General features: G+C 42.3%; 2 protein-coding genes across 2 annotated transcripts in view; one reads left to right on the top strand and one right to left on the bottom strand.

Moving 5' to 3' along the window:
- Nucleotides 1-3,143, bottom strand: part of LONP2 (lon peptidase 2, peroxisomal) — a 111,845-nt gene extending 108,702 nt beyond the window's left edge. Inside the window, exon 1 of the mRNA XM_004744122.3 lies at nt 2,798-3,143. Coding sequence (XP_004744179.1) covers nt 2,798-3,030 — 233 coding nt within the window. The 5' untranslated portion in view covers nt 3,031-3,143. The remainder of the gene's footprint in view (nt 1-2,797) is intronic.
- ABCC11 (ATP binding cassette subfamily C member 11) overlaps nt 331-15,552 on the top strand; it is a 67,679-nt gene continuing 52,457 nt past the window's right edge. The window contains exons 1-4 of the mRNA XM_004744123.3: nt 331-555; nt 10,861-11,003; nt 12,364-12,500; nt 15,065-15,223. Coding sequence (XP_004744180.1) covers nt 10,905-11,003; nt 12,364-12,500; nt 15,065-15,223 — 395 coding nt within the window. The 5' untranslated portion in view covers nt 331-555; nt 10,861-10,904. The remainder of the gene's footprint in view (nt 556-10,860; nt 11,004-12,363; nt 12,501-15,064; nt 15,224-15,552) is intronic.

Below are 15,552 nucleotides of genomic sequence, written 5' to 3'. Positions count from 1 at the left end.
AAATGCCAGTGAAACTAATTTGGGATCTTGGAGGAAGAAGCCAGAAAGAGAGGGGCTAAGAAATCAGCACTATGTGGAAATGAAGCCATGTATCCTGAAGAACACAAGGCTGGAAGACGACTGGATGACCATCTTGAAATGCATGAAAGGACAGTGTATACGTAGTACTAAATTATTCTCCATCTTCACTAAGAAAATAATGAGTCACTCAAGTCTAGGTAAACAGGGTGCCCTCAGGTAGCATTAAGAGCCAAGTTCTACGCTGCAGGGATAATCCAAAGCTCCTCCTTTAAAAAGGCTCCTGTGTCAGGTAACATGCCTGCACACTAACTAACATGCAGAAGGGAGTGTGCTGTTCGAAACACTAAAGCGAGCTGTTCAGGGAAGTCAACATCTGGCTTTGCTCTTTTGTGCGACAAGGAACACAGTGGAATAAATGACTTCTGCTGCTCTTCAAGACTGAGGCATTGTCACCTGGATGGTCTAAAGGAAACAAAAGACAGGAGTAGAGCCCCTGGCCTTCCCTTTGGGTACCACCACCATCTGGAAAAGCAGGTAACTGAGGAAGGGCAGATTTATGTATCGAAACAGAGTAATGGTATGGTTATGGGTAACTCAATATTTGCATTATCAAAGCTTTTAAAATTTTTAAAAGAGTGTTTAAAGGTCATATTAGAGAAAAAAGACATCTGAAGCTAGTACTAAGGAATGTAGTACAATTCTACACAGACTTTTCAAGTAGCAAACAATATTTCTAGAATAACCAGATGGTCTGGTTGGATCCTTCTGATAGAATTCTATGAAGAATTGCCAATATATGTTTTCTAACTTAAATGAATAATTTTAACCTTGCTATTAATTTAAAACAAAAGCAGTGATATGAACATCACGGATCAGATCACACATCATCTGAATATTAACAATTGCTTCCAAGCATGAGAATTCAGTTACAGATGTGTTGGAGGGATTTACATAAAAGAAATTAAAAAGCATCCAAACTCTTGCCAGGATATACTAACAAAATGACTAAAATATGACTAAATCTCCTTTCGAAATTCCCAGTGTACCCATGGGTAATAACCAACATATGCACAGAACGAAAACAAAAAAATCTAACCATGAACACTCTTGCCTCAACCAGCAATCAAATGCCTGGGCACAGAGAGCAAAAAATTGTGGTATAAGTAGAGGCTTAAGGAGTGGGGTCATTATGTTGGGAAACCAGAATTCAATACAGTTTATCAGAGTTCATGGAAACTTGGAAAGTATCCAATTCCATGCAAGCAATAACCAAAGCAGATCAGTTGGAAGTCAAAATGTTTCCCATGCCTGAGCAATGCAAGGTTTTTACAATGTGGATTAATGAGATAGTATTACTGGTTTTTTTTTTGTTGTTGTTTTAGGAAGGGAAGGGAGAGATACCAGTTTCCCTTCTGAATTTGAAGACAGTCATAGACTCTCCTTTTAGAAATGCATATAGTCATGAAATTTGGGGTAAGAATAAGGCATTCGAAATCATTCAGTCAGGAATCCCTAACTTTAAAAAAGGGTACCTGGAGGTAAACAAGCTCTAAACTGAAAGCATCTCAGGAAGAGTTCAGGATAGGAGGCACAGGCTAGGGAGGTGAGTCTAAAAAAAAATGATAACATTTGTTGAGCATATACTGTATCCCAGCACTGCCAATAGAATTACAATGTAAACCACATATGTAATTTTAGTAGCCATACTGGAAAAGCAAAAAGTAAAATACTAGTATTTCATTTAACCCTGAACAACCAAAGTACTACCAGTCCAACTCCTAATCTATGTAAAATTTATTAATTAACCAGCAAAACATTTTACATACTAAATTTTCAATTTCTAGTGTGTGCTGTATACTTACAGCACGTTTGGGCTGACTAATTGCACTAATTTATCTAGGACTAACAGTGTTTCCTGGGAAACAGGACTTCTACAGCTACAACTACTTCAATTCTGGGGAAACCCCGGCAGTTGGTCACTCTAGCAACTCAGTTTGGACCGGGCACATGTGACTAGTGGCTACACTACTAGACTACGATCAAGCACAAAGATTATTTCACTTAATTAATTAACACTTAATTAACATACCCAAGAAATGGTTACTGTTAGGTTCCAATAGGCACAGGGTGTCTCACCCAAAGACACACAACTAGGGCCATCGTGTAGGGCAATCTAGTGGTAAGCTTGCGGTGTAAGAAATGTTAACATACGAGAGAAAGAGCAGCTAGGAGGAGATGAGAAAATTCCAGAAAGGGAATACGTGAGCAGGAAGGGAGGGTAAAAGAGAAGGGGCAGGCAGGGAGTTTGGAAGACAGGCACCCCAAAATTAATGAAAAGGGTGGTGCGGATTAGGACGGCACAGGAAAAAGAGAAAACGTGTGGAATAGCAAGTGTCTCACTTAAGAGGGCAGAAAGCTGGAGGAAGGGAAGAAAAGAAAACAAAGAGGAGACGCCTGGAAAATTCAGAAACTGGGCCAGGAGTCTGAAGACCTGGGGCGGGGGCGGGGGCGGGGGTTGGTGGTAAGAACTTAAATCAAAGGAACAGCGCCAGCTAACTGCGGAATTTTCACTACTTCATGAGTTATGCCCTTTAACAGTCACGAGACAGACATCTGTCGCCCCCATTTCACACAGGAGGTAGCTGAAGAGGCAGAACTGAGCCACGAAGGCCACCCCTCGAGCCTCAACGCCCCGAGGCCGGGCCTGGCCTGGGCCGGGGTCCGGAGAGGAGGCCGCGCCGCCCGCCGCCGCCGCCGCGGGGGCCGTCCGGCCTACCTGTGCAGCGGCGGCAGGTCCTGCGCGTCGCTGGCCGGGTCGGGCGTATTGGGGATCACCCCCAGGATGGTACTCTGCAGCGAAGTGCCCTTAAGCAGGCGGCTCCGCACCAGCTGCAGGTTGCGGGCCGAGTCTACGCTGGTGCGCATGGTGGAGCCGGGCAGGAGCACGCCCTCGTTGGTGAGCAGCAGCGGGAGGCGTCTGGGGATCTGGATGGGGCTCACGGATGACATGGTGACAGCTGTTCGCGCTGGGGAACCGTCAAACACAGCAGCAGCCACAGCTCTGCGCGACCTCTAGAGCCCCGACTAAAGCTCCCAGCCACTGGCGCGCCGGCGCGCTAGCGCTTCCGGCTCCGCTCTACGGCCCGCCCCCGGGCTCAAACTCCGCAGCTTCGCGCTGCCCCCTTCCGGAGCCGCCCCGCAGAGCGCGTGCATTAAGTGGAGGAGAACAGGAGCACTTCAGCACGAGCGCCCTTTCACCCTCCGCGAGGTCTGCCTTTCCATTTTCTCCTGAGGCTCAGCCGCAGGACTGTGTCCTGGAGAGAGGACCATGTTTAAATTTTAATCTACTTGAAATGTTTTTACCTTTCATTCGAACTGATTTTAGATTTACAAAAATATTGCAAAAAGGAGTTCCCACAGTTCAATGTTAAAAACCAGAAATTAACATCCCTGTTATCTAACTATAGACTTTGCACAGATTTTGCCAGTTTTCTCACTAATGTCCTTTTTTTTCTGGCCCAGGATCCTACTTTATATTTAGTAGTGATGCCTCCTAAATCATATACATATATATATATATATATCTATATAGATATATATACGTACTTTTAAAGAACATTGGCCCGTTATTTTGTAGAATGTTCCTTAATTTGGGTTTATCTGAAGTTTTCTTGGGATGAACATTATAACATTATACATTTTTGGCAGAAAGACTATACAGGAAAGATGTGGCCTTCTTCCTGATACATGATGGTCGAAATTTATTATTAATGATGATTTTGCCCTTGATTACTTGGTAAAGGAGGTATTTGCTGGATTTCCCTACTGTAAGCTGGTATATTTCTTTTTTTAAGTAATACATATATTTTAGGGAGTTAATACTACATTTATTACTGGAATTCTGTAAGAAAAAGCTGCACATTTCCCTCATTTATTTACTTAATTTTTTTACTTTATTAAGGGTCCGCGGATTTTTTTTATGGGTTTTAACGCAATAATATGTATTTTATCACTTGAAATGTTTTAGATTTGGCCATTAATGCTTGTTGACATTGAGACTTGACTTGGGTTTGGCTATAGGTTGAAGATGGAAAATTTTCCCTGTAAAGTCCAGCAACGCTTTCGGAATCCAAGAAGGAGCTAAGAGTCCATTCAAATTAACAAACAGTCATTAAGAGACTGCTAAGTACAAGGCTCCGGGCTAATTGTGAAGGGGTAAAGAGTATAACATAAGACAAGCTCCTACCCTTGCATATCTTTTGGCCAGGGGGACAGCCCTGTAGACGGCTGAGTCTCTTACAGGGCAGGTGGAACTGTGCGCTTCTGTGTATGCTGCAGATAAGGGAGAGGAGAAGGCAGGTATATAAGGCAGTGGTGGAAATAGAGATGCAGGAACTCGAATGCTCCTGCTGAAGGCTCTTTCTCTGACATTATCCCAGCACTCACTAAGCAATATTTTTGGAATACCTACTATATACTGGATATTATTTTAGGTGCTGGATAACTGTCAGAGAACAAGACAAGCAAGGTTACTGCTTTCATGGAGCTGAACTTCTAGAGAGGGAAACAAACAAGAAGCAAGGAGAGTAATTTTGGATGGTGGGAAGTCCTTTAGACGGTCAGAGAAGGGTTCACTGGACAGATCACATTTGAACTGGGCCCAGCGCATGAAGAGGTAGCAATGCAAAGCTCAGGGGAGGAAGTGACAATTGTAAAGACTTTGTGGCTGGAATGAATTTTGGGTATTTGAGGAAACTACTCCTGGAATTCAGTGCAAGTGGGGCATGGTGGTTTGGCTGAGATAGGAGTAGTGCCATGGTCAGATAATAGAGGAGTGTGGAAGAGGTAAAAAGGTAGGGTAAGGAGTCTAGTAAGAAGTCAGCGTTTTACTCTAAGCCTGATGCAAGCCTCTAGCAGCTTCAAGGTGCAGAATAACGTTTCTGGTTTAAGTTTTCAAGAGACCATTGTGGCAGCTGTGTGGAGAAGGCAATGTAATGATTTAAGATCAGAAGCCAGGAAGCTAGTTATGAGGTGGTGACAGTTATCCAGGCAAGAGAAAATGAGGACTTAGACTGCAAGCTACATTGGAGTGTAGCTTCAACAGAATATGCTGATAGATCGGATGTGATGAAGGAAGGAAAAACCAGTTGTCAAGGTTATCTCCTAGACTGGGGCCCGAGCCACCAGGCCTAGAGAAAAGTTGAGCTGAAGATCCTGGATTACAGTAAGCAAGCTCTGGACCGTTTCTCTGGATGTACATTATGCACCCTACCCTGTGGTAGACTCTGGGGGAGAGAAAGAGATTAAAAAAAAAAAGAAAAAAAAAGATTGACCCAGGTCCACCACAAGAGCTTACCTTTTTATCAAGGCGTCTCTAAGGGCAAGATGGAGAGGCCCAATTTTTTTGAGGTTTTCTTGTGTTTAGCAAAGAAATTAAAAAACCATCTTATAATTTTCATGATCTATTTTTTTTTTACTTTTCCAATTTTTTTTAATTTAAATTCCATTAACCAATATAATCTACATCACCAGTTTTGGATGTAGGGTTCAATAATTCATTAGCTGTATATGGTACCCAGTGCTTATTACATCATATGCCCTTCCTAATACCCATCACCCAATTATCCCATCCACCCACCCACCACCCTCCAGAAACCCGGTTTGTTTTCTGTAGTTAAGAGTCTTTCTGATGACTTCTTGTCCCCTGATGACTTGATGACTTCTTTTTTTTTCCCCCAAATTATTTTTTTTCTTTCTTTTCAGCATAACAGAAATCATTGTTTATACACCACACCCAGTGCTCCATGCAATATGTGCCCTCCCTAATACCCACCACCTGGCTCCCCCAACCTCCCACCTCCCGCCCCTTTAAAACCCTCAGGTTGTTTTTCGGAGTCCATAGTCTCTCATGGTTCATCTCCCCTTCCAATTTCCCTCAACTCCCTTCTCCTCTCCATCTCTGTATGTCCTCCATGTTATTTGTTAAGCTCCATGGTCTATTTTTTAAACACTTATGTTTAATGCTTTTAACCTACACACTTATACCCCTGCCCCTGTAACAGCAATAACAAAAACCAAAATTGATATTCTCTTCATATAATAATCGCCAGATTTATTTTTTAAAATACAAATTCACACTGCACTAAGGAAGCTGTGTTATGGGAATGGATCCACGTTTAAATTGCTTGCTGATGGACACCTTCTTTTAATCCTGTGACTGTATGTCTGAGATGGGATGTGTCCGCCGACCTGGAAAAGCATCAAAAATCTAAATGTGAGGTCTTCGATAGCCATTGGATTTCCTGGTTCCTTCTTTGACAGGCTCTGCATCTACGTTATTTATTTATCCTTTGCATATTTAATTAAACATCTACTGTGTGCTGATCACTATTCTAGATTCACAAATACATCAATGAGCAAGAGAGGTTCCCTGGTTTCAAAGAGCTGATATTTTAGTGAGGTAGGCAGAAAATGAATATGCCAAGAAAGAAAGATTTGAGAATGCGTTAAGTAGAGCAAATAAAGCAGGAAGCTATGTAGAAGGTGATAGAAAGAGGAGTGCATTGTTTGCTAGGGCGGGTCTGCGAAGGTTATTCCCAGGAGGTGGTGTTTGAGCTGAGACCTGAATGGTAAGAATGGACCAGCTCCACGAGGAGCTGGAAGGAGAATGTTCTTGGCAGAGATTAGGACTAGCACAAAGATCAAGTTGGGGAGGAGCTTCCCAGTTTCTGGAACAGAGAAGGCCAGGCATTTGGATGTGAGATTCAGCAATCAGGAAGATGCCAGTGATGGCCTCCAGGAGCTATCAGAACTAGCAGAAGGAAATGAACCTCAAAGCAGGGAAAGTTGACAAGCACAGGGTGTGAACAGACTGGAAGGGAGAGATACGGGAATAAGATCTAACCATCTTACGTTCCTTACCCTCTGGGTACGTTCCCGACCCTCTGGTGCACCTTCTGGCCCTGGACACTACATGTTGCTGCATAAGGGGTAAACACAATGAGGAAGGAAGTAGGTCAGCTCCTCCAGACAGCCTGTGCCACATATAACCTTGCTGCAGTGGCTCCCCTCCTGTCCCAGGTTGTTTGGTCATATGCAAATGACCCTTGTCTAAACCAAGTTTATCATCATGATGTTCCCCCTCCAAGGGATGGGGAGAACACAGGGCTGGAGGCAACTGTTTCCTCTGTTTTATTCCTGTCACATCCTTGTCCTCGCCCCAATCCAGGTGAATAAACTTGCACTCTGGTTCTTCCCCAAAGGAAGTTGGGAGGCCAGGGAACTTCTCGAGGTCTGCTAAAGGAAGTTCTGGAGGGAATTTCCCTGGTCAGTCAAGGAAGCAAAGGTGGGCCTCATCGATTGGAATTTGGCACACACTAATGTGTGACTGAGCTGCCATTGTGCTGAAATGAGCTACTCATGTTCTGCAAACATGTATCCATTACACATGCTTACATTTCCTTCATTTCCAATTGGTTTACTTTTCCCTGCTATTAGCTTCTTGGATATAAAAATTGGTCACATCTTCGAGACCCTCGCTGCATCTCTCCTCAGGTGTGTAAAAATAAACAAGGTTGGCAAATCAGACTAGAGCTGAAAGGTGAGAGAACATTCAATATCTCTATTTGGTCTCTAAGCACATGGTCTTCCTCTCGAGCCCCTACTTGCTGGTTAATGAAGAGAAAATAAGTGTTCAGGCTTACCATTTTAACCTCCTGTCTAATCCAGTCATTTAAATAGTTCCTTTAAGTTATTCTCAGTGAAGGATCAGCCGCAGAGCTGTGGCCTGGCAGAGGACAAGTCAGGGTCCTGGGCACAGTGTCCTCTGCTTCTTGGCTTTTCCAAGTGATATTTCTTGTCTGCCTGCTCACTGCCTACCCTGCTGTCATTGGAGAGTGTGGAGTAATGCATTTTGGCTTGCTTGTGGCATGGTTGTGTTCCCCAGGTTACCAGGCCTCTATGGGGCCACACTCTGCTCTCAAAACCTTTCCATGACTCTCATTTATTTGCAGTGTGGTTAGCCCACTAGGCCCCCTCAGCAAGGCCCTCACCCAAACTTTCAGCTCCTTCTTGTTCCCCTCTGCATCAAGGGAGCCAGGAAAGCTAACCCCCAGGCACAGCCTAACTTAGGAGTGAATTGAAAAAAACTGTCCCCGGTGGGAGAAGGATTTAGAAAGAGGCACCATGTTTTCCAGATGATCAGCAGGGGTCTGCTGGAGTCTGTTCATACTGGCTCAGGAGAACAAACTGTCACCTTTCAGGAATTCTGAGAGCCCAGTCATTAAACACAAACATTATTAAAATTAAATTATATAAATTTGTGATTAAATATATCATATCAAAGACAAGGGTAATACTCAAAATGTGTCACTCCCTAGTTATTTTACTGCATTTTACTATTATTCGCATTTTGAAATTATTTATCTCTATTGCATCTGTAGGGTGGAAATCCTGTAGAATGAGGGATCATTATGTCTGTCTCCCCAACTTCATATTCCATGGTAGCTTGAAATCAGCTGCAGTGGGAATATTTATACCGCACACACACAAAAATGTTAAAAAGGTTTATAAAGCAAAGCTATTTTATTATTTTGTTGATTGCCTAAGCTGAAGAAATAATGCAGGAAATGCTAATAATGTGGATTCAATCTACAAGTCTAATGTGCCTAAAGCCATCACATTGTGACAAGCATAAGAAAAATGAGGAAGTATTGTTTTAGTATTTGCAAACTATTCAGGGCATTGACAAATTAATGAAGATCCAACCAAAAGTCACCTTTGATGTTTCATTTTCCTCTTACTTACTAAGGTAAAGCAAATGTCAAGCAGCGTTTATTTTGGAACTGCACTCACCAATTGCGATTGCAGGTTAGTTATAGATAGGAACCTCTGTCAGCGCACCAGTGATGTAGCCACTTGCCAGGTCCATGACTTGCAATCTCGAATTTGTTGGCTTCCGCTCCCTGCCCCTGCCATTCCCTTCCCTGGAAACCTTTGTGTAGGGAATAGACTGTACTGCACTACACTGTGGTCCTCACGCAGGGGTTTCTATTGAGTTATGCCAATTTTACCTTAATGTGTCTATGTCTTAAACTGTCTCATGGCAGCCAGAAACCTTGTTTCTTAAAGAAAGCGTGACATTCTCTCTTTCTTCTTTTCCACCATCCCTGACAGACTGACCTTTTTTTAAAATTTTTTAATTTAAATTCAATTTAATTAACATATTGTGTATCGTTAGTTTCAGAGGTAGAATTTAGTGATTCGTCAGTTGCATACAACATCCAGTGTTCCTATAGCAAGAGCCCTCCTGAATGCCCGTCACCCAGTGACCCCATCCCCTGACCCACGACCCCTTCAGGAACCCTCAGTTTGTTTTCTAGAGTTAAGAGTCTCTTATGGTTTGCCTCCACCTCTGTTTTCATCTTATTTTACTTTTCCTTCCCTTCCCTTATGTCGATCTGTTTTGCTTCTTAAATTCCACATATGAGTGAAATCCTATGGTATTTGTCCTTCTCTGACTGACTTATTTCGCGTTCGCTTCTATGATCGCACGGCAAGTAAACCTTATGGCCTGGTGCCTTGGCTGGGGAGTCTGTCTTGCATGTTCCATAGCAGAATTCCAGAACCGGAGGCCACCAGTTGAGGTCATGATTTGCTGAAAGGAAGTGGTTTGGGAGGAAATGAGATAGAAGCATTTGGAGAATCTTCTCCCAAGACTGGTTAGTCTGCAAGTCTATTTACTCAAAGCACAACGCAATATTTGAACAAAAAGAGCTGTATTTGAACATCAGGACTGACTACATAATTTGTGGGGCCCAGTACAAAATGGAAACTTGGGCTCCTTTTTAAAAACTATTAAGAATTTCAAGATGGTGACAGCAAGGACTTAAGCCTGGACCTTTCTGAATACGAGGCTCTTGGAAGCACCGGTCATACCCCAGATGTATACTCTCTTATACCGGTCATACCCCTGTTGTATACTCTCTTATTCCATTCCTTCAGAAATATTAAATTAGAGGCGCCTGGATGGCTCAGTCAATGAAAGCCTTTGTGTTCAGCTCAGGTCATGATCCCAGGGTCCTGGGATCGAGCCCCACATCGGGCTCTTTGCTCAGCAGGGGTCCTGCTTCCCCCTCTCTATCTGCCTGCCTCTCTGCCTGTTTGTGATCTCTGTCTGTTAAATAAATTAATAAAATATTAAAAAAAAAAGAAATATTAAGTTACCATCCTCTCTCCCAACCCAAGCATATAGATGTTCTGGGAGTGTGTCACATGTTCAGAAAGGCAAAAATGAAAAGCATTTTAGTATATTTTTAAAATACCTTTGGTTATTTAAGTTTCCTAAATTCTATCTAGCTCTACTCTCTGAGTCTGTGAAAACTAAGAGTTAGAGTCAATAGTAAAATTGCATTTCCTTCATGTATTTATCCATCCTTTTATAATTTATTTATTGAGTACCTGCTATCCTCATAGCACTGTCCCAGACTCCAAGGATTCAATAGTGAGCAAAACTGACATGTCCCTGTCCTTGTGAGGCTCTTGATTTAGAGCAGGAAATGAGCTCTAAACAAATTATGATTCCCACAAATATATAATTACAAACTGGGATAAGAGAAGAAGCATGGTTTTATGAGCGGGCCTGGCCCAGTGTTATAGGGTTGACATTGGGTGGTTAGAGAAGTTTTCCCCAAGTCATCTTGAGCTGAGGCTTGAGTAGATGTTTAAAAAGAGGGAGGCAAGCTCTCCTGCATGACCGTGGCCCACTCCTTGCAGGGAATGTCCCCCTCTCCTGACTCCTAAAGGTTGAATCTAAGCTACTCTTACCTGCTGCCTTTTCAGATTCTCTGATTCTGGGAAACAAAGGATTGGCAAGACAGCTGAAAATGACCAAGAGGAGGATATACTGGGTCCCCAGATCTTCAGGTGGCCTCGGGAATCTTGGCATGGACATGAGCAGTGACGTGGTTTCAGGGCTTAGCTATGTAAGTAGGTCTCCTTTGAATTAAAATACCAGAAAACTGAATTGACAGGATATTCTCAATGGTCACAAATTAGATCAGAAAATTTTAGCCTGTATTATTCAAGCTTGGTTTCTTGTAATGGATCTCGGGCTTCTGCAATTAAATGAATCCTAATCTTTGGTCATGACACCACTTCATGGTTGGTCTATGTATCTATGTATCATCTATTACCTATTTATCTATGTATTTACTTATAATAGCACCTTAGGCACCTGTAGACCCATCATCAACTCACCAGCTTGAACCTTGACAATCACATCCACCTACTGGATCTCATTCCACTTCACTCCCCGACTTCCCCAACTGAAGTAGCTACTCCCCTGAATCCTTTCTCATCAATCCCTTACTATGCTTTTAAGATAGTATTATATATTCTATGTGAAGTTTTAAAGATAATACTTTAAAAAATTTTTAGTTGTTTCCTACTTTATCAAAAGGGTCCCATGTAATGTTTGGGGGTTACTTTTTTACTTATTGATTTCTTTTTTGTAGGTTTACCCTCAGAGGGTGACTTGGTCTCACATTCTGTGGGTGACTAACAATAGCTCCCTTTAGTCTTGTTGGAAGTGTGTATCACAGATTAAAAATCTGGGGAGGGAGGATGGCCTGCCCAGAGTCACCCTAGGGATGTAGGCAGAGCTAAGGCTGGGACCCAGTTGTCTCGACTCATGGCCCACTGCTTATTCCCTACCCAGAAACCTTTCTTTTATTTATTTTTTAATTGAGATACAATTGACATAAAACATATTAGTTTTAGATATATGACATAATGATTCAATACTTGTATACAGTGTGAAAGAGTTACGACAACATAACATCCATCGCCTCATACAGTTATAAATTTTATAAATTTTTGTCTTGTGATGGGATATTTTAAGATCTGCTTTTAAAAGCTTTCAGACCTACAGTGCAGTGTTATTAACTATAGTCACCATGCTATACGTTATAGTCCCATGACATTTATTTTTAAATTTTTAAATTTTTAACTTAATTTATTATTATTATTATTATTAAGTTCAGTCCCTGTGACATTTATTTTGTATCTGGAAGTTTTTGACGCCCTTTGCCCATTTCACCCAAACCCCACCCCCACCTCTGGCAACCACCGATCCGTTCTCTGAACACTTTGTTATTGTTGTGTTTAGGTTCTACATACACGGGAGATCATACAATGTTTGTCTTTCTCTGACTCTAGCAGCCTTTCTTTAGGAAACTGAATGTGGGAAGATCCATTGCCCTTGGGTGGCTGGTCTGGCACTTCAGAATAGTATTTACGAGATTGGTTGGGAAACTGATATTCTTTTGGTTTTTCTTTCCCAAGAATACGTATACTCTAGATGATGGCTCCTGGAGCCAGCAGGTGAGGAAGCCTGAGGCACCGGAAGTGGCAACAGTTCTCCCCTGGGGCAAGTATGATGCTGCCTGGAAAACCATGATTCCTTTCCGTCCCAAGCCAAAGTGAGTTCTGAGGGGGAGGTAAGGGCAGTACCCATTAGGGCAATGTTCTTCAGACCTTAACTCCTAGGCTCTTTCCCAAAGGTGTCTCCACATAGTCATGTCACGCACCACAGCCACATACCTCCAGAGCAGACTGTGGCACATCAGGGAGGCAGAGTCAACTCATTCACTCACTCATTCGTTCATTCATTCATTCATTCATTCATCCAACAAGGATTCATTGAGCACATATATATGCCAGGCATTGTGCTAGACCTTGGGCAAGGATCCATCACGGAGCACACATTGGGGAGAAAGATAATAAGCAAGTAAACTAATAAACACGGTTATATGCTGCTTGAAGATGGTATCAGGAAGAAGTGTGAGGGTGCTGAGGGACAATAGAACAGCGACAAGTTGGTAGGTTCTTGGTGGTTAAGCTGTTCCCTGGAGGATAAACAAGATATTACTAGGCCGGAGTAAAGAAAGAGCGATCTGGGCAGAGGGAACAGCATGTGCAAAGACTTGACCTTGAGGTGGAAAGAACACAACATGACGTGTCTAGAAACCGAGGAGGCCAGTGTCACTGGAGTTTTGTGTGATAAGGGATGTAGCAAGAGATGAGCTTGCAGAAGGATGCAAATTCCCACAGGGCACATTAAGTATGTTGGTCTCCATTCTAAGCGAAATGGGGAGCTGTTGAAAGGACCCAAATGCCTTGTAGTGTTACCCTTAAACTTAAGAGTTAAAGAAATTCAATGTATCCTTGTCCAGTAAACCACAGTGGAAAGTAACCTCCCCCCAATGTCTCTCTGACTCACACAACCTTTCTCTCAGGGGCCTGCACAGAATTCATTTATTCATCATGTATGGACAGGACCTCCACATTCCTCTAGGCCGTTTCTTCAGCGTCTTGTCACCAGGACTCTGTTTTGTATCCACAATCCCCTCTTCTTGCTCACAAGTTTGTTAAGATTTTACCTAGCAACAGAACAGCTGTTGTTTTCCTATTTAAAAAAAACTTGAGCTCCCCTCAAAAACTTGAGCTCCCCTCAAAAACTTGAGCTCCCCTCAAAAACTTGAGCTCCTCTACTAGCTACATTGTTGGAACAGGATTGCTCTCATCTCCACTGAGAACAAAGAACCTGGGTACTTCATGGAACTGGGCGGTCTCATCTAGAGAGCTAGAGGAATGCTCTGCTCCTATATCAGCTCACAGTCTCTGGTCCCTTTTCTGCAATCACACATGGCCCCACATAGCGGGTGATACCTGATACCGATCCCCATCCTCCCTTCAGCCCCTTCTCTCTCCAGCTTCTGGGCAGAAGACACAACTGTGGGCCCGGTGGGATGTGAGGAGGGGAAGGGCCACCGAGTGGAGAAGACCCCATAGTCCAAGACGAAACAAAAACATCCCATGCATTTGGCATTTTTGTTTTCTCGTCTTTCTCCCCAAGTCTTCTTTTTAATGGAATTTTCTTCAGATCAAAATACACAGCATTAGAGGCAACTTTGAAAAAAGAGTAGAAGTTATACACAACGCCAACATCCTCATCCAGTTATTATTTCTATACTTGTGAATCATTTCTAGGGATATGACCTTATCATTCTTACTTATTACTTTTTATTCCGCTGTTGTTGTTTTTATGAAAATTACATAAGCAAAGTATAGAAAACGTGAAACAGTGAGAATCTCTTTTCCTGTACTTTTACCAATTCTAATCCCTTTGTCAAAGTCAACCACTCATAGTAGTTTGATATAAATGTATTTATATGTACATATATAAATGCATACATACAAAACCATAAATGCACACATACATATACTACCTAAATACATAAATATATGTACATATATGAATATATTAATATGTATAAATATGTAAATGTGCATATGTGATTGTTAATAGTGGTTGACTTTATATATAGTTTCTTTTGCCTTCTCTCATTTCTTCCCGTTTTTATATAAATAAAAATATACTGAATTTCTCGACCTGCAAGTGGCCTTTTTTTCCTTGCTTACTATGCTTAGAGCTTTTTCCAAATTCTAGATACAGATCAACTCTATTTTTGGACACTTTTGCATTGTTTTCCATAGACCTTACTTCTTTCTTTTTAAGTCATTCCTGTATTGATGGGTGTTTTTGTGGTTTCTGTTTTTTAATTATCATGCATAACAGAGTAATGAAAAAAAAATACTGTTTTGTATATCCAGATGACCACACTGTGGTTTTTACATAGTATATAGTTGATCCCTGCAAAATCTTGCTCTTGCCTTAATTTTCTATCTTTAGAGCCTATATCATACGGAGAACTACAGGGGTGCCTGGGTGATTCGGTGGGTTAAGTGTCTGCCTTCTGCTCAGGTCATGATCCCAAGGTCTTGGGATTGAATCCCAAGCCCCGAGCCTTACGTCAAGCTCCACACTCAGTAGGGAGTCTGCTTCTACCTCTTCCTTTGCCCATCCCCCTGCTCATGCTCCTTCTCTCTCTCTCATGTGCTCCTCTCTTTCTCTTTCAAATAAATAAATAAAATCTTAAAAAATAAATAAAAACAACTACATGACCTATGACTTCTCTGCTAGGTTTCCTGCCCCACAACCCCTGGATGATGCTGGCCTGTTCTCCTACCTTACGGTATCATGGCTGACCCCACTCATGATCCTAGGTTTACAGAAAAGCTTGGATGAGAACACCATACCCCAGCTGTCGGTACATGATGCCTCAGACAAAAATGCTAAAAGGTAAAATTATATTGGGCAAGCCACTGGATTGGTTAAAGACCACGTCTTATGGGGTTGGTGACCAGAGATGCTGAAGAGTAACAGGTAGGGCCCATCTTTAGATAACCAAAGAATACGCATGCTTCCTTGGTAACAAGAGGCCTCATTGTAGTTCTTGGACCCCCTGAAATGGTATACGTATTTTATACATATGGACTAGAGACTTTTTTCTGGAGCAAGGATTCATATCTTTTATCAGATTTGCCTAAAGGTCCCGGACCCCCAAGAGAGTTAGAAATAACCCCTTATTGTTCCTTTTGCTTTTTCTTCTGGATCAGGCAGTTACCTGT

Source organism: Mustela putorius, unplaced genomic scaffold (assembly GCF_011764305.1).
Source record: "Mustela putorius furo isolate JIRA1106 unplaced genomic scaffold, ASM1176430v1.1 tig00000174_pilon_pilon_pilon, whole genome shotgun sequence".
Taxonomy (NCBI): domain Eukaryota; kingdom Metazoa; phylum Chordata; class Mammalia; order Carnivora; family Mustelidae; genus Mustela; species Mustela putorius.
This window is presented reverse-complemented; position numbering and strand designations above follow the sequence as displayed.